This window comes from Grampus griseus, assembly GCF_964374135.1.
Source record: "Grampus griseus genome assembly, chromosome: 5".
Classification (NCBI taxonomy): domain Eukaryota; kingdom Metazoa; phylum Chordata; class Mammalia; order Artiodactyla; family Delphinidae; genus Grampus; species Grampus griseus.
Window position 1 is genome coordinate 98,586,138 of NC_138998.1, and position 22,032 is coordinate 98,608,169.

At 36.6% G+C, this 22,032-nt stretch overlaps 1 protein-coding gene across 4 annotated transcripts in view; it reads right to left on the reverse strand.

Annotated features, from left to right (window-relative positions):
* Positions 1 to 22,032, reverse strand: part of EPHA6 (EPH receptor A6) — a gene marked incomplete at its 5' end in the record, with an annotated part of 858,058 nt that overhangs the window by 250,318 nt on the left and 585,708 nt on the right. For all 4 annotated transcript variants that reach the window (XM_082654547.1, XM_082654545.1, XM_082654546.1 and 1 more), the window contains one exon: positions 21,126 to 21,251. In XM_082654547.1, coding sequence (XP_082510673.1) covers positions 21,126 to 21,251 — 126 coding nt within the window. The remainder of the gene's footprint in view (positions 1 to 21,125; positions 21,252 to 22,032) is intronic.

Below are 22,032 nucleotides of genomic sequence, written 5' to 3' on the forward strand. Positions count from 1 at the left end.
GCCATAAGTATAAAAAATAGCATGTATATACGTTGGAATAATATACAAGACTTTAATATTTAAAGTTAAAAAGGGAACATCAGTTACAGAGGTTAACAACTACATTGAGAGGAGAGGTGGGTGTCTAAGGAAGCTAAATCTTTATGATAAAAGGAAGTCAACAGACAATGTCTAAAGTAAAAATAGATATGGAAGTAATCATGGGACTTACAAACCAGAGTGAGTTAAAAAGTATTGCCATAGATGAATAGGACCCGGAGTTAGATGGAGAGTCAAGAGGAAGAACGGAATGCTTGTGCTTTTCATTATAAGCCCTTCTATTTTCTTTAACTTTTCAGATATGTGCAAGCCACTTTGGTTTTGAAAATTAAAACAGAAACTGAGACTTGTTCTATGTGTCTTGCTGAATCCCTGCATTCTTACTGGTTTCTCTGCTGCCAATCACTGCTTATTGAAATCCTCCTTCCACAAGACATCAGCATAATCATTTTAACTGCAAGGTTGTGTAATTCTTCTAACATTCTTTAGTTGCTCTCCAGTCTCTTTAGGATGAAGTCATCTCTTGTGTTGGTCTTCTTTGATTCCTCAGTTTAACTTCTCTGCATTTTCTCTGAGAGGCTGATGGTCCCTTATCATATCTCCATCACAACACTCAATCCTGGCATGTATAAGGTGAATTACTATCTTGGCCCCCTCACTCCAATACTATACCAGGCTATGGCCTTTTGAGGATAAAATTCATTTAATGTATGAATAAATGCTTTCATCATTTTTGTATATTGTAAATTCTATTCAATATATCCATTCATTAAAGTTTATGTAGCACCTTCCACATGGCTGAGGACACAGAAGTGAGTGGGAGAGACAAAGAGGAAGACAGACAATGGAAAAAACAAAATAGAACAAATATATGTCAGTTGGTAACAACTGCTGCAAAGAAAAGGCAGAGTAAGGGGGAAAGGGAGTGTGGGAGGAATGTTGCTACTCTATAAATGTCCTTAGAGGCTCAACATCCATTCATGATAAAAACTCTTACCAAAGTGGGTATAGAGGGAACATATCTCAAAATAATAAAAACTATTTATGACAAACCCACAGCCAATACAGTACTCAATGGGGAAAAGTTGAAAGTCTTCCCACTAAAATCTGGGACAAGAAAAGGATGCCCACTCTCACCTTTTCTATTCAACATAGTATTGGAAGTCTTAGCCACAGAAATCAGGTAAGAAAAAGAAATAAAAGGTATCCAAATTGGAAGGGAAGAGGTAAAATTGCCATTATATGCAGATGACATGATACTATATAGAAAACCCTATAGACTCCACACTAAAACTACTAGAACTGATGAACGAATTCAGCAAAGTAGCAGGATACAAAATTTACATACAGAAATCAGTTGCATTTCTTTACACCAACAATGAAATATCAGAAAGGGAATGTAAAAAAACAATACCTTTTAAAATTGCAACACAAAAAAGTAAAAAACTTGGGAATAAACCTCAACAAGGTGGTGAAAGACATATACTGAGAACTATAAAGCATTAATAAAAAAAATTAATACAGGAAATTAAAGATGATTCAGAGAAATGGAAAGATATCCCATGTTCTTGGATTAGAAGAATACTGTTAAAATGGCCATACTACCAAAAGCAATCTACAGATTTAAAACGATCTCTACCAAATTATGCATGACCTTTTTCACAGAACTAGAACAAATAATCCTAAAATTCATATGGAGCCATAAAAGACCCAGAATTATGACAGCAATCCTGAAGAAAAAGAACAAAGCAAGAGGCATAATCATTCCAGACTTCAGACAATACTACAAAACTACAGTAATCAAAACAGCATGGTATTGACCCCAAGACACACCTATGGATCAATGGAACTGGACAGAGAGCCCAAAAGTAAACCCACACACCTATGGTCAATTAATCTTCAACAAAGGAGGCAGGAATATACAATGGGAAAAAGACAGCATCTTCAGCAAGTGGTGTTGGGAAACTTGGACAGTCACATGTAAATCAATGAAGTTAGAACATGCCCTCTCACCACACACAAATAAACTCAAAATGGCTTAAAGACTTAAACATAAGACATGACACCATAAAAATCCTAGAAGAAAACATAGGCAAAACATTCTCTGACATAAATCATACCAATGTTTTCTTAGGTCACCTCCCAAGGCAATAGAAATAAAAACAAAAATAAACAAATGGGACCTACTTAAACTTAAAAGCTTTTGCACAGCAAAGGAAACCATAAAGAAAATGAAAAGACAACTTATGGAATGGGAGAAAATATTTGCAAAAGATGCAACTGACTAGGGCTTAATTTCCAAAACACAGAAACAGCTCAGACAACTCAACAACAGAAAAACAAACAACCCACTCGAAAAATGGGCAGAAGACCTAAAGAGACATTTCTCTGAAGAAGAAATACAGATGGCCAGCCAATAGGCACATGAAAAGATGCTCAAAATTGCTAATTATTAGAGAAATGCAAATCAAAACTACAATGAGGTACTACCTCACGTTGGTCAGAATGGTCATGATTAAAAAGTCTACAACTAACAAATGCTGGAGAGGGTGTGGAGAAAAGGGAACCCTCCTACACTGTTGGTGGGAATGTAAGTTGGTGCACCCACTATGGAAAACAGCATGGAGTTTCCTCAGAAAACTAAAAATAGAATTACCATAGGATCCAGCAATCCCATTCCTGGGCATATATCCAGACAAAACTATAATTCAGAAAGATACATGCATCCCTATGTTCATAGCAGCACTATTCATAATAGCCAAGATGTGGAAACAACCTAAATGTCCATCGACAGATGAATGGATAAAGAATATGTGGTACATATATACAATGGAATATTACTCAGCCATAAAAAGGAACAAAATAATGCTATTTAAATCAACACGGATGGACCTAGAGATTATCATACTAAGTAAAATAAGTCAGACAGAAAAGACAAACACCATATGATATCACTTATATGTGGAATCTAAAATATGACACAAATGAACTTATCTATGAAACAGAAACAGAATCAGAGACATAGAGAATAGACTGGTGGTTGCCAAGGGGGAGGGTGCTGGGAGAGGGATGGATTGGGAGTTTGGGATTAGCAGATGCAAACTGGTATATATAGAATGGATGAACAACAAGGTCCTACTGTATAGCACATGGGAACTACATTCAATATCCAGTGATAAATCATAATGGAAAAGAATATGAAAAAGCATGTATATATATGTATAACTGAGTCACTTTGCTGTACAGCAGAAATTAACACATTGTAAGTCAACTATACTTCAATTAAAAAAACACACAAAAAATAAATGTCCTTAGAGGTTTTTCTAATAAAGTAACATTGCCCTGGGGTTGAAGGATGTGAGGGAGGTGCAATGGTGTAACTCGATGGGGCATCAAGTACAAAGGTCTTGAGATGGGAGTCCATGAGACATGTTTGAAGAAGAGGAAGGAAGAAATTGGTTCCAAAGAGCAGTGAGCAAGGGAGAGGTTATAGGAGATGAAGTTAAAGAAGGAGCTGGGTAGGTGAACCAGCTTTTACCATGAGTCAAGAAGTGATTAGAGGGTTTTGAGCAGACTGAAACAATCTGCTTTACATCCCAAGGGATCTTCCAGTGCTATGGGTGGAGAACATACTACAGAAGGGAAGAGGTGGGAGAAAGGAGGCCAGGAGAGATGTTGGTGGGTTGGGCCAGGGATAGAGCTGTGAAGTGTTAAAAAATGGCTAAAATCTGTGATACATTTTGAAGACAGAGCTGACAGGGTTTGCTGAAAGGTTGATGTAGCATATAAGAAATGAGAATCATGGTTCAAATGAGGGAAATGTGTAATCTCACCTTAAAGAATGACCTCATGATAATAGTCAATATCCACATCAATGCTCGTCCCGCTAAGGCGCTTGGTTTTTTGGTGGATCAATGTACATAGAGTTAGTTAGTGGTAGTAGTGACAACTCAATCTACCCCTACAGATCACAGCAATCTTTCAGCAACTAGGATGCAGTTCTCACATCATGGAGCTGGGAAATGACTATTGATAAAAGATCGACAGATGGCTGGAATAGAAGGAAGAAACAGCCAAATTCACCTAAGACAAATAAAGATTGTGGTAAAGAAGGATAGTTTAAGAAATAGCAATTGCACAAGTGCTGGAAGAAGATATCCTTATGGAGGAAGTGTAGGTTCACAAACATAAAAAGTTATCTGTGGCACTGTCTGCTCTCTGTGGCAGCGGCAGGGGTTGAGGGCATGGCCAGCGGGCAGCACGCCAGAGTCCAAGTCAGTCCACCGAAAGATAAAACAGAGCCATAGAGAGATGAAGGGACTTGCCTGAGGACCACACCTGGAGCTCAAGATACAGGAGAGAATAAAGAGAAAGGCCAGAGAATTTAACCATCAAGGAAAGAATCCTTTTTGAGAGGTTGTGGACAATGGAGCACTGGAGTGGAACTCTGAAAGACTGATGTCATGTGGCTGACAGGGTCTTGGTGCTCCAGCCAGGAGTCAGGGCTGTGCCTCTGATGTGGGAGAGCTCAGTTCAGGATAGTGGTCCACCAGAGATCTCCCAGATGCACATAATAACAAATGGTGAAAGCTCTCCCAGAGATCTCCATCTCAATGCTAAGACCCAGCTCCACTCAATGACCAGCAAGATACAATGCTGGACACCCTATGGAAAAAAACTAGCAAGACAGGAACACAACCTCATCCACTGGCAGATAGGTTGCCTAAAATCATAATAAGATCACAGACACCACAAAACATACCACCAGATGTGGTCCTGCCCACCAGAAAGACAAGACCCAGCCTCATCCACCAGAACACAGGCACTAGTCCCCTCCACCTGGAAGCCGACACAACCCACTGAACCAACCTTAGCCACCAGGGACAGACACCAAAAACAACGGGAACCATGAAACTGCAGCCTGCAAAAAGGAGACACAAAAGACAGTAAGTTAAGCAAAATGAGATGACACAGAAACACACAGCAGATGAAGGAGCAAGATAAAAACCCACCAGACCAAACAAATGAAGAGGAAATAGGCAGTCTACCTGAAAAAGAATTCAGAGTAATGATAGTAAAGATGATCCAAAATCTTGGAAATAGAATAGAGAAAATACAAGAAACGTTTAACAAGGACCTAGGAGAAGTAAAGAGCAAATCAACAATGATGAACAACACAATACATGAAATTAAAAATTCTCTAGAAGGAAACAGTAGCAGAATAACTGAGGCAGAAGCACAGATAAGTGACCTGGAAGATAAAATAGTGGAAATAACTACTGCAGAGCAGAATAAAGAGAAAAGAATGAAAAGAATTGAGGACGGTCTTAGAGACCTCTGGGACAACATTAAATGCACCAACACTTGAATTATAGGTGTCCAGAAGAAGAAGAGAAAAAGAAAAGGACTGAGAAAATATTTGAAGATATTATAGTTGAAAATTTCCCTAATATGGTAAAGGAAATAGTCAATCAAGTCCAGGAAGGGCAGAGAGTCCCACACAGGATAAATCCAAGGAGAAACACCAAGACACATACTAATCAAAATATCAAAAATTAAATACAAAGAAAAAATATTAAAAGCAGCAAGGGAAAAACAACGAATTACACACAAGGGAATCCCCATAAGGTTAACAGCTGATCTATCAGCAGAAACTCTACAACCGAGAAGGGAGTGGCAGGGCATATTTAAAGTGATGAAAGGGAAAAAACTACAAACAAGATTACTCTACCAAGCAAGGATCTCATTCATATTCAATGGAGAAATTAAAAGCTTTACAGACAAGCAAAAGCTAAGATTTTCAGCACCACAAAACAAGCTTTACAACAAATGCTAAAGGAATTTCTCTAGGCAGGAAACACAGAGAAGGAAAAGACCTACAATAACAAATCCAAAAAAATTCAGAAAATGGTAATAAGACATACACATCGATAACTACCTTAAAGGTAAATGGATTAAATGCTCCAACCAAAAGACACAGATTGGCTAAATGGATACAAAAACAAGACCCGTATATATGCTGCTTACAAGAGATCCACTTCAGACTTAGGGACACATACAGACTGAAAGTGATGGGATGGAAAAAGATATTCCATGCAAATGGAAATCAAAAGAAAGCTGGAGTAGCAATTCTCATATCAGACAACACAGACTTTAAAACAAAGACTATTACAAGAGACAAAGAAGGACACTACATAATGATCAAGGGATCAATCCAAGAAGAAGATATAACAATTGTAAATATTTATGCACCCAACATAGGAGCACCTCAATACATAAGGCAAATAATAACAGCCATAAAAGGGGAAATCGACAGTAACACAGTCATAGTAGGGGACTTTAACACCCCACTTTCACCAATGAACAGATCATCCAAAATGAAAATAAATAAAGAAATACAAGCTTTAAATGATACATTAAACAAGATGGACTTAATTGACATTTATAGGACATTCCATCCAAAAACAACAGAATACACTTTCTTCTCAAGTGCTCATGGAACATTCTCCAGGATAGATCATATCTTGGGTCACAAATCAAGCCTTGGTAAATATAAGGAAATTGAAATCATATCAAGTATCTTTTCTGACCACAATGCTATGAGACTAGATATCAATTACAGGAAAAAATCTGTAAAAAATACAAACACAAGGAGGCTAAACAATACACTACTTAATAACCAAGAGATCACTGAAGAAATCAAAGAGGAAATAAAAAAATATCTAGAAACAAATGACAATGGAAACACAATGACCCAAAACCTATGGGATGTAGGAAAAGCAGTTCTAAGAGGGTAGTTTATAGAAATACAATCCTACCTTAAGAAACAAGAATCATCTCAACAACCTAACCTTACACCTAAAGCAATCAGAGAAAGAAGAAACAAAACCTTAAGTTAGTAAAAGGAAAGAAATCATAAAGATCAAATCAGAAATAAATGAAAAAGAAATGAAGGAAACGATAGCAAAGATCAATAAAACTAAAAGCTGGTTCTTTGAGAAGATAAACAAAATTGATAAACCATTAGCCAGACTCATCAAGAATAAAAGGGAGAAGACTCAAATCAATAGCATTAGAAATGAAAAAGGAGAAGTAACAACTGACACTGGAGAAATACAAAGGATCATGAGAGATTACTACAAGCAACTCTATGCCAATAAAATGTACAACCCGGAAGAAATGGACAAATTCTTAGAAAAGCACAACCTTTTGAGACTGAACCAGGAAGAAATAGAAAACATAAACAGAACAATCACAAGCAACGAAATTGAGACTGTGATTAAAAATCTTCCAACAAACAAAAGCCCAGGAACAGATGGATTCACAGGCGAATTCCATCAAATATTTATAGAAGAGCTAACATCTATCCTTCTCAAACTCTTCCAAAATAAGCAGAGGGAGGAACACTCCCCAACTCATTCTACAAGGCAACCATCGCCCTGATTCAAAAACCAGACAAAAATGTCACAATGAAAAAAACTACAGGCCAATATCACTGATGACACGGATGCAAAAATCCTCAACAAAATACTGGCAAACAGAAACCAACAGCACATTAAAAGGATTATATACCATGATCAAGTGGGGTTTATCCCAGGAATGCAAGGATTCTTTAATATACGCAAATCAATCATTGTGATAAACCATATTAACAAATTGAAGGAGAAAAACCATATGATCATCTCAATAGATGCAGAGAAAGCTTTTGACAAAATTCAGCACCAATTTATGATAAAAACCCTCCAGAAAGTAGGCATAGAGGGAACTTACCTCAACATAACAAAGGCCATATATGACAAACGAACAGCCAACATCCTTCCCAATGGGGAAAAACTGAAACCATTTCCACTAAGATCAGGAACAAGACAAGGTTGCCCACTCTCACCACTCTTTTTTTTTTTTTTTTTTTTTTTGTTTTTTTTTTTGCGGTACGCGGGCCTCTCACTGTTGTGGCCTCTCCTGTTGTGGAGCACAGGCTCTGGACGCGCAGGCTCAGCGGCCATGGCTCATGGGCCCAGCCGCTCCGCGGCATGTGGGATCATCCCAGACTGGGGCACGAACCTGTGTCCTCTGCATCGGCAGGCGGACTCTCAACCACTGTGCCACCAGGGAAGCCTGGTCACCTTATTTTTGAAAAAGGAGGCAAGAATATACAATGGAGAAAAGACAGCCCCTTCAATAAGAGGTGCTGGGAAAACTGGACAGCTACATGTAAAGAAATGAAATTAGAACACTCCCTAACACAATACCAAAAATAAACTCAAAATGGATTATAGACCTAAAGGTAAGGCCAGAAACTATCAAACTCTTAGAGGAAAATATTCGCAGAACACTCCATGACATAAATCACAGCAAGATCCTTTTTGACCCACCTCCTAGAGAAATGGAAATAAAAACAAAAATAAACAAATAGGACCTAATGAAATTTAAAAGCTTTGCACAGCAAAGGAAACCATAAACAAGACAAAAAGACAACCCTCAGAATGGGAGAAAACATTTGCAAATGAAGCAACTGACAAAGGATTAAACTCCAAAACTTACAAGCAGCTCACGCAGCTCAATATCAAAAAACAAACAACCCAATCCAAAAATGGGAAGAAGACCTAAATAGACATTTCTCCAAAGAAGATATACAGATTGCCAACAAATACATGAAAGGATGCTCAACATCACTAATCATTAGAGAAATGCAAATCAAAACTGCAATGAGGTATCACCTCACACCAGTCAGAATGGCCATCTTCAAAAAAATCTACAAACAATAAATGCTGGAGAGGGTGTGGAGAAAATGGAACCCTCTTGCACTGTTGGTGGGAATGTAAATTGATACAGCCAGTATGGAGAACAGTATGGAGGTTCCTTAAAAAACTAAAACTAGAACTACCATATGACCCAGCAATCCTGCTAGTGGGCATATACTCTAAGAAAACCGTAATTTGAAGAGTCATGAACCACAATGTTCACTGCAGCTCTATTTACAATAGCCAGGACATGGAAGCAACCTACATGTCCATTGACAGGTGAATGGATAAAGATGTGGTGCATATATTCAATGGAATACTACTCAGCCATAAAAAGAAACAAAATTGAGTTATTTGTAGTGAGGTGGATGGACGTAGAATCTGTCATACAGAGTGAAGTAAGTCAGAAAAAGAAAAACAAATGCCGTATACTAACACATTATATGGAGTCTAAGAAAAAGAAAAAAAAATTGTTCTGAAGAACCTAGGGGCAGGACAGGAATAAAGACACAGATGTAGAGAATGGACTTGAGGACAGGGGGAGGGGGAAGGGTAAGCTGGGACCAAGTGAGAGCGTGGTATGGACACATATACACTACCAAATGTAAAACTGATAGCTAGTGGGAAGCAGCTGCATAGCACAGGGAGATCAGCTCGGTGCTTTGCGACCACCTAGAGAGGTGGGATAAGGAGGGTGGGAGGGAGATGCAAGAGGGAGGAGATATGGTGATATATGTATATGTATAGCTGATTCACTTTGTTATAAAGCAGAAACTAACACACCATTGTAAAGCAACTATACTCCAATAAAGATGTTAAAAAAAAAGTTATCTGTAATAAAGTAGTGATTAATAAGAGCATGGGCTTGAAACCAGAGTACTCTGTGGCTGAATATGGCTTTATTATGTATAAGCTGGTTCATTTTGACCAAATAATTTAATCTCTCTAAGTCTTAATTTCCTTGTTTGCAAAATGGGCATATGTAATTCTTGTGATTTTTAGCATTGTGAGGAGTGAAAGAGATGATAAATAAAACCTGTCTCAAGCTTATAAACTTCAGTAACTCTTGCTTATTATTAATATCAAAGAGAGACTACCTTTCCTGATAGGATGAAGCAAAGGAGGAAAACATGATAGATTCTGGCAGGAACAGAGTATCAGAGGTTTCCATTTAAATAAAGAACTTCATTAGACTACATGGAAAGCCCATATGCTTCAAGTTCTAAACAATCCTTACATAACACACCTTCCTATCCTGTGTTTATTTATTCCACCATGAAAGCAATAAATGAGGGGCTAAAAATGATCATAAATTCCTGCCTTGCTGCTGTTTCCATCTTTCAAAAAGTTATCAGGAACTGTTACTTTGATTTAGTTCTGAATAAAGCCCTTTGAAGTGTGAACTTGGGAGAAACTGATCATTTTAATTTTAAGATACCTAACAGCCTAGGAAAAAAGCCTTGTCCATAATTGTAGATGTTAAACTTCAGGGTGGCAGTTTAAAAAATTGTCTACAGATTGAGTACAAATTCATGTTCAGAGATTCTATAAAGAGTGAAGGATAGATATCTATAAAATAAAGAATTCCAACAATGCAAACACAATTATCCTAAAAAAGAAAAAAATTAGAAAGTGTACTAAATAACTGCAGCACAGGGAGCTCTGAGCTTAGTTATTATAAAGACACACAGCTAAATTGTAAGGCAGAAAAACTCAGGAATGACACTGGAAAGGACGATAATTGTACTGCCTAATCTAATTGAGATAGAGAACGACCTGGATAGTTTAGGAAAATTCACCTGTATAAACCTGATGAAATTTAATAGGAATATTTATAAAGTGGGACTATGAGAAAACATGTAAGTTTGGATAGATAGACAATATATATGGTTTATATAGATATACACTGTGGCCATATAAATAAAATATAGCCCAGCATCATAAAGTCAATTGAACAAGTATAGAAATAGGCCTGGCTTAAAAGCAACTCATTTGAGAAAGATCACTGGGGATAAGCTGGTAGTAAACTGTCCCTATGCCATCAGTGTGTGGCAACTCTTCAAAAAGCAAATGCAAACTCAGGCTGCATTAATTGAGGCCTAGAAGGAATGGTGCTACCCTGGTTTCTGCATTGATTAGAAAATATTTGGAATATTGAGCTCAATTCTGAAAAGATTTAGAGAAAAACTCTAGTTCTCCAGAGGAAGGTGATCAGAATGATGAAGTATCCAGAAAGCATGTCAGATGGAAATGTTTGAAAGGTTTAGACAATTTAGGCAAGAAAGGAAAGATTTATGAGGTTCACATGTTGTCTTCAAATATTTGAAGGGTCATGGAGTAGTGCGGAAGAAGGCTTAGGTTTACTTTGTATAAGTTCAATTTTGCAGAACCAGTACCAGTGTGTAGTGTTTTAAGATTATATACAGGGCTATAAGGAAGCATACACACAAAAAATTACTCACAAAGATTCTCGATTTATTGGAACTGCTCCTAAGGAAGGGAATAGACTTTCTGGTGAGGTAGTGAACATTTTCACTGGCAGTGTTCTGATAAAGGGTGGATGGTTAATTAGACTCTACTTTATCTCATCTGCTTCTCACAACAATTATGAAATAGAAAGTCATTTTCTTTTTATTAGTTGCCCGATAAAAGCAAAAAACATTCCTCTTTTCTTTAATCATTTTACACTTTCTAAGTCATTAAAAACTAAAACTGAAAAGGCACTAACCATTACTAATAGCTAAGAAGCAGGACTAGAGTTGTATTTGCTTCAAGAAAAAGGAAAATCCTAGGCTTTGAAGAGAAATTAGGTATAATAAAGAGCAAGTGTCACCCACCTCTAAAATCTCTTGAAATTGCCCAAAATTGCTCTTCACAATCTCCACGCCTCTTATTCTATCACTTCTCTCTCCCCCTGTCTAAACTGCATTTTCTTCATTTTGGCAATCCTTCTCTTTCAAATGCCATCTCCCTTATGTGATCTGATTGACTAGTTTGCAGTTATCTCCAGATTCTTTGAATTTCAGTAGTGATTTATATGTATCTTTTGCTCACTTAAGATGCTGCTTCTTTATATTTGTCCTTTCTACCTTATATACTAGACTTTCCTTAGCTTCCCTCTTGAGCCTGAGTTCCTTTTTTATTCATTTTAGTAAACCTCATAGTACCTACTCATAGTTGCTAAATAAGGAAAACATGAATATCATTCATTAGGAGTGCAAAGCAAAAATGGTCTTGGAGACAAAATAGTAAATAAACTCGTAATATGTTATTCAAACTAGGCTTGAAAAATAATGATATTTTTTATACCATCAGCTATATGGTGGATTGTAAAACATGACTACAAATTCCTCCCAACTCTGTATGCATGCCCCTTCACAATGTGACTTTGTTCCTCTTCTCATCAAGAGGTAGAATCTGTTTCTTCACTTTGTTACATTTGGGCTGGCCTTGTGACTCACTTTGACCAAGATATAGTGTCAGAATTAGGTTGTAGGAGTTCAGAGCCAAGGTCTAAAGAGGTCTTACAACTCTTTTTCTCATCTGCTTGAAACACTACCTTGAGATGTCTAGCCTGTGGGTGGAGGTGAAGCCATATGGAACAGAGATGAATCATCCCTGCTTAGAACCCCCTAGACAAACCACCTGACAACAACATGTTCAGTTGAGCCACCATTATGGGAGTGACCTCACGTGAGACCAAAAGACAAAACCCCCAGCTCCACCTGAGCCCAGCCCAGACTGTTCACCCATAGAATCATGAATAAATGAAACAATTATTATTTGAAGCCATTTAGTTTGAGGATGGGTTGTAACATAGCAATAAATAACCTGGACAGGCTACAAAGACAAAAGCCTTTAGTTAAATACACAGACAATTAGACTGAGAACACAAGTATCACTATGGGAACAATCAACTAATTACCTTATGCTAGAAGAACTACAGTGTGGCATAAGCAAATCATATAATCATATAATTCACATCTTTTTGTTCACCAATGTAAGAATGCACATGGTCTCTCAGGCAGCATTATTGAGTGTGTAGCACTATTAAATAATTGTAGAACATAAACAACCTTTTACTTCTTTACAAGAGAGAAATTTACAACTGTATCCAATTTTTATATGAACTTATCCCCCAAATGTATTTTTAATGAGTCTGCCATCTTTAATACATTCATATTAAACTTAAAACTCCAAATGAACTTCAAGTTTGGAAGTTTACTATATGAGATAGGTGGACTTCAAAGATGGCCTGCAATGATCCCTGCATCCTGGTATTCATGCCCTTGTGCGATTCCCATTGTGGCCTAGACCTAGTATCATATTTATAGCCAATGTAATAAGGCAAAGTGATGTGATGTCACTTCCATGATTAGGTTACAATAGATTGTGATTTCCATCTTGCTAGCAGACTCTCTTTCTGGGTTTAATGAACTAAGCTACCATGTTGGAGAGGTCCACGTGGCAGGAATCTGAGAGTGTTCTCCAGCCAACTGGCAATGAGGAATTAAGGCTTTCATTGCAACAACTCTCAAACTGTACCTTGATAGAAGCCATATAAATAAGGTTCGAAGTGTATCCTTGACTATTTGAGCCTTCAGATGAGACCACAGCCCTAGCTGACACCTTGATTGCAACCTTATGAACAACCTTGCAGAAGCTAAGCCATGACTGAATTCCTGACCCATAAAAACTGAGATAGTAAATGTTCTTGCTTTAAGTTTTAGGGCAATTTGTCATGTAGCAAGAGATAACTAATATACTATGATAAGGGATAAAAACTGTTGCTGTTGATGTGTGGGTCTTCTTTTTTCTATTTTGGCTCTTAGCCTTAAAAGAATGTATCATTATTTTATTTTTTTCTTTGTATATAAGATGTATCCAGTCTTCCCCTATCTCCTTGGAGTACTTTTTTGAAAATAGGTGCCAAGTTTCCTTCATTTCATCAAATATTTTAACAATATACAAATTAGAAGAAAAAGCCAAAGGGGAAAAAAGTTTGAAAATTAATCAGTCCCTCGTAAGTTATAAAAATTTTTCAAAATTACCTCATCTGTTATACAAATGCAGTACAAAATAAAATCTCAGTGTAATCTTTTCTGTAAGATTTTGTATTTCACTATGTGAATGCAAAGGCATATAATAAGTTCTATAATTTTGGTCTAATTCATCAAGTAAATTATTAATATAAAGTATTTCAACTACTATAATTCACAATTGTCCTCTATAAATTTGGTCTTTTGTCTCATTTTTATATACTTTGTATATAATATGCATTCGATTTTATATTATATTGTGTTGTACTTTAAATTCCATATTAGGATTTTTGTTGATAACCAGATACACATAGTCATTTACAATAATTATTTGGAACTAATTCTATATCCTTTCAGTCATTTATTTATTTATTCATTTGTTTATTTATTTAACAAGTATTTGTCAAACAACTACTATGATGAGGCAACTTGTAAGATTGAGAAATGTGTGTGTGAGATAGCAAATGTACACTAAATAGCCCCCCAAAATAAGAGGTAGTGTTGAAATGTAAGTAAAATAAAGTTAAAGTCTATTAAAATTGATAAATTAACCAAAGTTCTTAGATGTGCCAGGAATAAATTGATGACTTATTTACAATGATTTTACATTAAGATATTGAAATAAATTTCTTTTGTTAAACTCATTTCATTGTATGGCTTGTTTAAATAAAAAATAAACACATATATGATAATTATAATCTCACAAGATGTAGGAAAAATTAAGTTTTGAGTTTCTTTAATTAAAAACAAAAAGAAAAAAGAAAAGCATTTGTTGAGATGGGCATAGTTCTTACTGTACTGACAAAAATGAAACTTCATTTTTAATTACTAATTTTCAACGAACTGAAAATCATAGGTATCATTCCAGTTACCTAAGCCATTAGCTTTTGAATTTTTCATCAATATGCAATATTTTAATATCTTACACCATAATATATGTTGAGAGTTGGGCACAGAGTGTCATTCTTCTATCCATATTAACTGAATATAAAAGCTATAACTCTTTTTAACCTAATAGTCGTTCCCACCTTTTTACTGAGTGTCTATAGCATGACAGGTCCTCAATATGTGTCATCTCTAACTCTTACATGAATCCTGCAAAATAACTATTATTATTATGAATCTATTTTATAGATAAAGCAAATTTCCGAAAGATCAGTAAATTGCAGGTCACTGAGTGAATTAGTAGCAAAGCTGTGATTCAAGTCTGCATCGGTGTGCCTTCAGTCTCTGTGTTTTTAATTCATATCATAATGTCCAGGGAGAATGGACTGTGAAATAAAATTCATATTTTATGGCAAAACAAGAAAAATTTAGACAAAAATTCTTTTCTGCCTTCTGGCCTCCTTTCTCCCACCACTGTGCATTGTGTATCTGCATTATCGTCCAGACCTCCCTCATGGGCAGAAATACCTGCTCAACCATAAACAGCAACATTCACCTAGCATCAACAAGACAGCTCCTTAAAAGATAACATTACTTCTTGATCTTGTAAGGGGTCACATGACCCACCATGATGATGCTTAGATCTGGATTATGTAAATTTCTCAATAATAAGTAATTTGATCTACAGCCATCTGTCTCAGAAAACTTATATAACTGTGCTTTGACTTCTATCAGGTGGAACAGTTCTCAGAGCTTTCTGAGATGCTCTTCCCAGGTTAAAATCCTCAAATTTGGCTCAAATAAAATTTTCCATTTCTTTGTTAGATTGACTGATTTAATTTTTTGTCGACAGGATAAAGCCCATCTTTCATTACACCATTTGATTTAGAAAGCTATGGAATTCTTGAGTAAAAAGCACAAAGATCTTGCCAGAATCTGTTGTTGATCCTACTTTCAGTCTATTGGTTGGACAAAGGAGTTTCCTAGAAAAGAAAATGAATCTGACCTCTACCATAAATCCTTTAAGTTGAAAGACAAGGACAAAATTTGTATCTGATAAGATCATCTCATCTAAAGATAGAGGAAATGAGCCATAAATTCAAGTTACTCTTTGTAAAAGTAAATTGTGCAACCGCATCTGGAATACTGCCTACGTTTCTCATTGTCATGTTGCAAAAAATTATACTATAGCTGTAGAAGAGGAACAAAAATAATAAAGGGGATGAGAAAGTTTAAGATAACTAAAATTAATAGATTCTAAACTACAGAGAAGAGGTTTGCTGAGGGATGGCAGAGGAATTAAGAAAGGTACATAAAGCAAGCATTTTGCTTTGCACATTATCATGTGCAACTATGACCTCAAACGGGAAAGGCAATAAGGGAATCAAATATTAGGCTGAATAAATCACTGATTTGACATTCACTTTTTATATCCTTTTTGTTGTCCTTTTGACTTTCTTTTACCTGCAGATGATTGCTGAGAAACCAACAGCTAAAAGTTCCTGACTTTTCAAGGAAGAGAAAAAATAATGGTGACAGTAAGCCAGGAGAAGACAAGGCAGATAGTGGAGGTGGTAATGAGTTTTGTACAGATAAAGGGACAGAAATATGAATGATGGGGAGATATTATGCATTTCCGTTGAGACTAGGGAAAAAGGGAAGGTCAAATATAAGAAGGGTGCCCTATGGGCTTAAGAGACCTAAGAACGATTTTTTTCAGTGGAATAATGTTTCAAAATTTTAGATACTCTGCAAGTTTTTCATAGAATGGTTTAGGTTCAGTACTACCCTGAAAAAGAAATAGCCTTTCAATGACCTTTTTCAGCCCATGATTAAAATTTAGTTTACTAGTTTTCTCATTATCTCTCAAAGTATGTGTAAAATAATGATTCTACCCTAATCTGACTTGGCTCTCTTAGCCTGGGAATTTCTGTTTTACTGTTTCTGTTTTCCTCTGGCCACAGTATTTCATTTTATCATGCAAAAAGTCAAAGGAGATAGATGATCTTTATCGTCTTCTATGCAACAGAGCTACTCACTTCATTTAAAGGGAAATGTGCATTTTCATGGAAATTTTGGCCTGTATTGATGAACTAAGAAAGATAAACTGCCACTATTAAACATAATAGCGATATACAAAAGAAAAAAGTCCTAGAAAACACATTTTAAAAAATAGTAAAATTTACACCGAAAGATAGCATATATAATTTAAGAATATACATACAGCCTAGATATTGGATAAATTAAATTTTCCAAGGATTTGTCACATATTTGGATTGTTATAAAGTTGAAAATCCCAGGACAAAGGTTGTGGAAGACAGGTTGAATACATAGGCCTTTGATAAGCATAATGACTTAATATGAAAAATCTAATTCGCTCAGTACCTTTTTATAAGTAGATATTAGTCATCTAATAAACATTTTTCAGTGGACATGTTAAGAAATGTCATAGGTTAGGTGTGATATCATTTTCCATGCTCTTTTCTTTCTTTTAATGTGACTATTTTGGGGTTCATTTTTTAATAACACATTTAAGAAATAATGATTATATTTCTCCCAACTGGAAACCTGGAAAGCATTCTTGACTATTTGTTTGCCAAAAAACATGGAGGCCTTGCAGATTTTTCCTCAGCAATGAATTGTGAATCTAAGCATCCTTCTCTATCGCTACTCTCAGTGCCTTCATGGGACCTGATATCTTTCATCTGACAATTATCAAGACTTGATATCTTGCCTCTCTTTCCCATCTTCCCCACAACACTCCCCCTCTGTACAGCACCCACATTTCCCCTTAAGTCCTTTAATTTACACTTGCAAGGGGAACAGGAATATCTAATGCACACAGATGATAAAGAAACGGAATTTGAGAAGAAACAATCAAATGGGTGGGGAAAAAGTAAAGAATACGATGCAACCAGAGGAAAGTATTGACAGTAAAAAGTTGGGCAAGTAAACAGTTGTGCAATTATGTTGATGAGGTTCAGGGCGGGCTGCCCCAGAAGGTGCCACTTTGGCACGAGGAGTATTTTGAAATGTAGATAATCGAGGCCCAACAGATGCAAGGAGAGCTTTATACCACCCTCTTAACTGCCTAAAACCACTTAGATAGAGGGCCTGGTCCAGGAAGAGAGCTAACATCAAAGATAATTACAAAGACTAAGAGCTAGGTGCCTAAGCTTGCAGGGGGCAGGGGGCAGGGCCTTGAGATCAAATTCGTCTGTGCCCCATTGTCTCTGTAAGGCTTGGCAAACATTTGTTTACCAAACATTTGCTCTTCCTATCCTCCTATGACTTGTCTTCCTTCCTTCTGAAACCCCAAACCCCACCCGCTTCTTCTCAGCTCAAAATGGCATATAAGCTTCAGTTGCCTGCCTGTCAGTGAGAGCCTCTCATTGTCTTTTTGGGGCTCCTGTTGTACACAATTAGATTTTTTCCTCCTGTTAATGTCTTACGCCAATTTAATTAACAGACCAGCCAAAAGACCCTAGAAGGGTAGCGGAAAGTTTTTTCTCCCTTACAATGTCATGGATGTTAGAAAACTCTATTAATTCCTTTGTTTGACTGAACAATGTTTTTTTCACACTGCTGCTGAGCTTTAGGAACATGACCTAATGGGGTTAAGTAACAACAGAGTAGTACAGGCCAGGGGCACAAAGAGGGAAGTTATATTACAATAGCTTTTTCTCATAAAGCATTTTTATTTTTATGATTTTTCTGAAGATAGTAAATGATCACTTAGCATATTGTTTGAAAGCTGAAATAGTCAAAGATGAATAATTATAAAAGGGACACTGATGTTAATCCTATACACCTATACATCTTCTGTCTTTGCCAAAAAAAATGAATCCCATTATGACATACTAGAGTTTAGACAGAGTAGGGAGGTCGTGATATTAAAATAGTCTCTTTAATCGTTATGGTTTGCTTTGGCAATATCTGTCATACTTTTTTTCAGGATAAAATTATATTTTGGTTAAAAAAACCCAAACACTAAAGATAAACTGAATTTATTTGTCTTGCTAACTAAAGAATGTCACTAGCACTGGCCATCCAGCTCTATAAGGACTGAGTTATTAGCCACTGCAGCCACTGACCTTTAAGACACCCTGAAAGGAGTTCAGGGCAGAAATCAGGAATGAAGGCACTCTGTGTTCTGGGAAAACTGGCAGAACAAGTCTTCAACTAGTTAGATATTTTCTGGAGAAAATTTTTATGAACCTGGATTCTTGTATCTTCCCATACTTAGAAAAGCACTAAAACCATTAACTAAGATATCTGTTCCTCTTCATGACTATGACTAGCTGCAACCTTCTACCAAGTTGTGAGATGTGCGCTTGGTTGTACGTATCCCACTTGCCAAATCCCCCTTTACCTCTTTGGAACAGTTTCTCAGAGCTATCTGAGAGGCTGTCTCCCAGGGAATAGTCCTCAGTAAGACAATGAATGAACTCAACTCACAGTTTTTAAATTGTGTAGTTTTGGGTTTTTTTCAGTTGACACTTTGCACACTTCAGACACTTGATTTTTCTCTCTCAACAGATTTCAGACATTGGTGTTTAAAATATGCACAAAACTCTACAACAAGAAATACTTCTCCTGTACCTACATGAGTATGGAACAATGCAGTATGAAAGGTCATACCATTGTTTTCTCAGGGGCCAGAGGAAGAAAGCCAAATATAGGGTGCAATGGAATTACTCAATCTCCTCTCTTTTCTATTCCTCTGCTGTCTTAAGAAAAAGAACCCCCACACTAATGGATATAACGCAATCACTCTTTTCAATTATGCCTTTAATGCCTATTGACGTGCTTTATGTTCATCAGAAGAGAAGAGAGAATCTGGTTCCATTCCAGGTTCTTAATCTTTCTGATAAGACAAACTCTTTGGCTGTGAGCATCAAGATTTAAGTGTATAGGACCCTAGTGTCAGCTTTCAGAGGGAAAATAGGCCATGGAGGAGATGAGATGATCCATGGTGCATAAGGAGTGAAATGACATAAGGAAGGGGTCTCTCCAAATTTCCTGGAATTCCCAGTGTAGTGCTAGCTCTCTGTGAAATAGTCAGCTTCTTGGGTGTAGTCACCCAGCACCTTGAGTTTAGAAGTGCTCTGCTGTTTAATGCTCTGTTGTCACTGTCTTGAAATTCTTAATAGTCTTTTTAACAAGGAACTCTACATTTTCATTTTGCACTGGTCCCTGTAAATTATGTAGCCAGTCTTTCTGGTGAAGAAGAGTTTTGAAAGGAAGAAAGCCTTCTGGTGTTTGCAAAGACATGATACCCAGCTGGAATGGTATGTTCTGCTCTCTCTAAAGGATTACACAGATATCCAGCATCTAGAGGAGGACAACACCCCCCTTCAGGATTCAGCCTTCCTTCTCTATTTAGTAGCACATTCCCCTCCCCTTTTTAGCTGCATGCATGGCTGCCCAGTCAGAAATTATATTTCCAAACTCTCTTGCATTTAAGTGTATCCACGTGATTGCATTTGGACCGTTGAGACGTGAATAGACATGCTTGCAATTTCAGGTTATTGCCTTAAAGACAAAGCTAATTGTCCTAAAGGCAAAGGCAAAGAGCCCAAACTCTTTCCTTTTCCTTCTCATAGACCAAAAGGTAGATGTGCTGGTGACCAGCTTTGACCATTCAGAGGATAACATGCTAGGGGAGGGCAGAGCAAAGAGTAGAAGGAACTTGGGTCCTTTCAAGACCTTTTGCATGAGAGCTCCTCTGCCAGCATGGATTACTCACCTTGGGTCAAGGACTTGCAAGAGGAACACATTTATATTCTGGGGCCTCTTTGTTATATTAGCTTGGTCTGTGCCCTAAGTAATGTACAGAAGAAATTCTTGGGGTCTGGTTCATAATAAATTTGTATTTATCCAGAATAATTGAATAATATAGTGTTCTGAGTATTTGAATATTCTACATACAGAAATTATTAGTTTGCATTAAAATGATATAAAACTATATTGAACCTAATTTTATACTCAGTGAGTCTCAGAACACTGCTGGATCTTGCAGGACCTCAAGATCATCACTGTGAATACTAATTATAGTATATGTCTGTAGACGTTGGGTTTTAAGTAAATCTGTAATAACCTATGACAAACTCCTGAAGTTGCATTTCCAAAATAAATTCCTGAATCACTCTAGTTTCATTGTAATTTGTCTCAATACTGAAGGGATGACTACAGGATGTTAAAAATAACTTTCATGGATTTTCTCATTGTTTGGAAACTGAATTTGGGCACTTGCAATACTTTTTAAAACAATAACATCATATATACAAAATAATTTTACTTCTCATTTTAAAAAATTTTCCAGTGACTAAAACTGCTAAGATTTAAAATAGTATGTTGATAAACCAGTTACAAAACCATTAAGGAATCGTAACTTCAAAAGTGTAGACTTTATGTTTACCTGCCCCAATGACTCTCTCAATGCGTATTCTTGAGGGATCGATCTCCTTTGCAAATTCATGGACTGCTAGGGATGGGTCTTCATATGTATCTGGATCTATGTAAGTTTTAATTCCTGGGAAGTGTACTGCAACAAAATAAAAGACTGAATTAGTTCAAGGGTATTCTAGTAATCAAACATCTTGTGAATATTTGAAATGAGGAGTGACGTACTAAAGTAGTCATTCTTTTTTTTAACTGAACTATAAATGGCTCACAATATTATGTTAGTTTCAGGTGTACAACATAGTGATTCAGTATTTTTATACATTACAAAATGATCACCACGATAAGTCTAGTAACCACCTGCCACCATACAAAGCTTTTAAAATTTTATTGACTATGTTCCCTGCACTTTACATTACATATCCATGACTTATTTAATAACTGGAAGTTTGTACCTCTTTCTATCGGATAATTGCTTTACAATGTTGTGTTAGTTTCTGCTGTACAACAAAGTGAATCAGCCATATGCATACATATATGTGTTTTTGTTTTCTTCAGGAAAATATCCAGAATTGGAATTGTTGGATTGCATAGTAGTTCTACTTTTACTTTTTTGAGGAACCTCCATAGTGTTTTGCAAAGTGGCTGTACCAATTTACATTCCTGCCAACGGTGCATGAGGGTTTCCTCTTCTCCACGTCCTTGCCAACACTTGTTCTTTGTTGTCTCTTTGATAATAACCATTCTGACATGTGTGAGGTGATACCTCATTGTGGGTTTGACTTTCATTTCCTTGATGATTAGTGATGTTGAGCATCTTTTCCTGTGTCTATTGCCCATCTGTATGCCTTCTTTAGAAAAATGTCTATTTAGCTCCTCTGCCCATTTATTAATCGGGTTGTTTGTTTTTATGATGTAAGAAT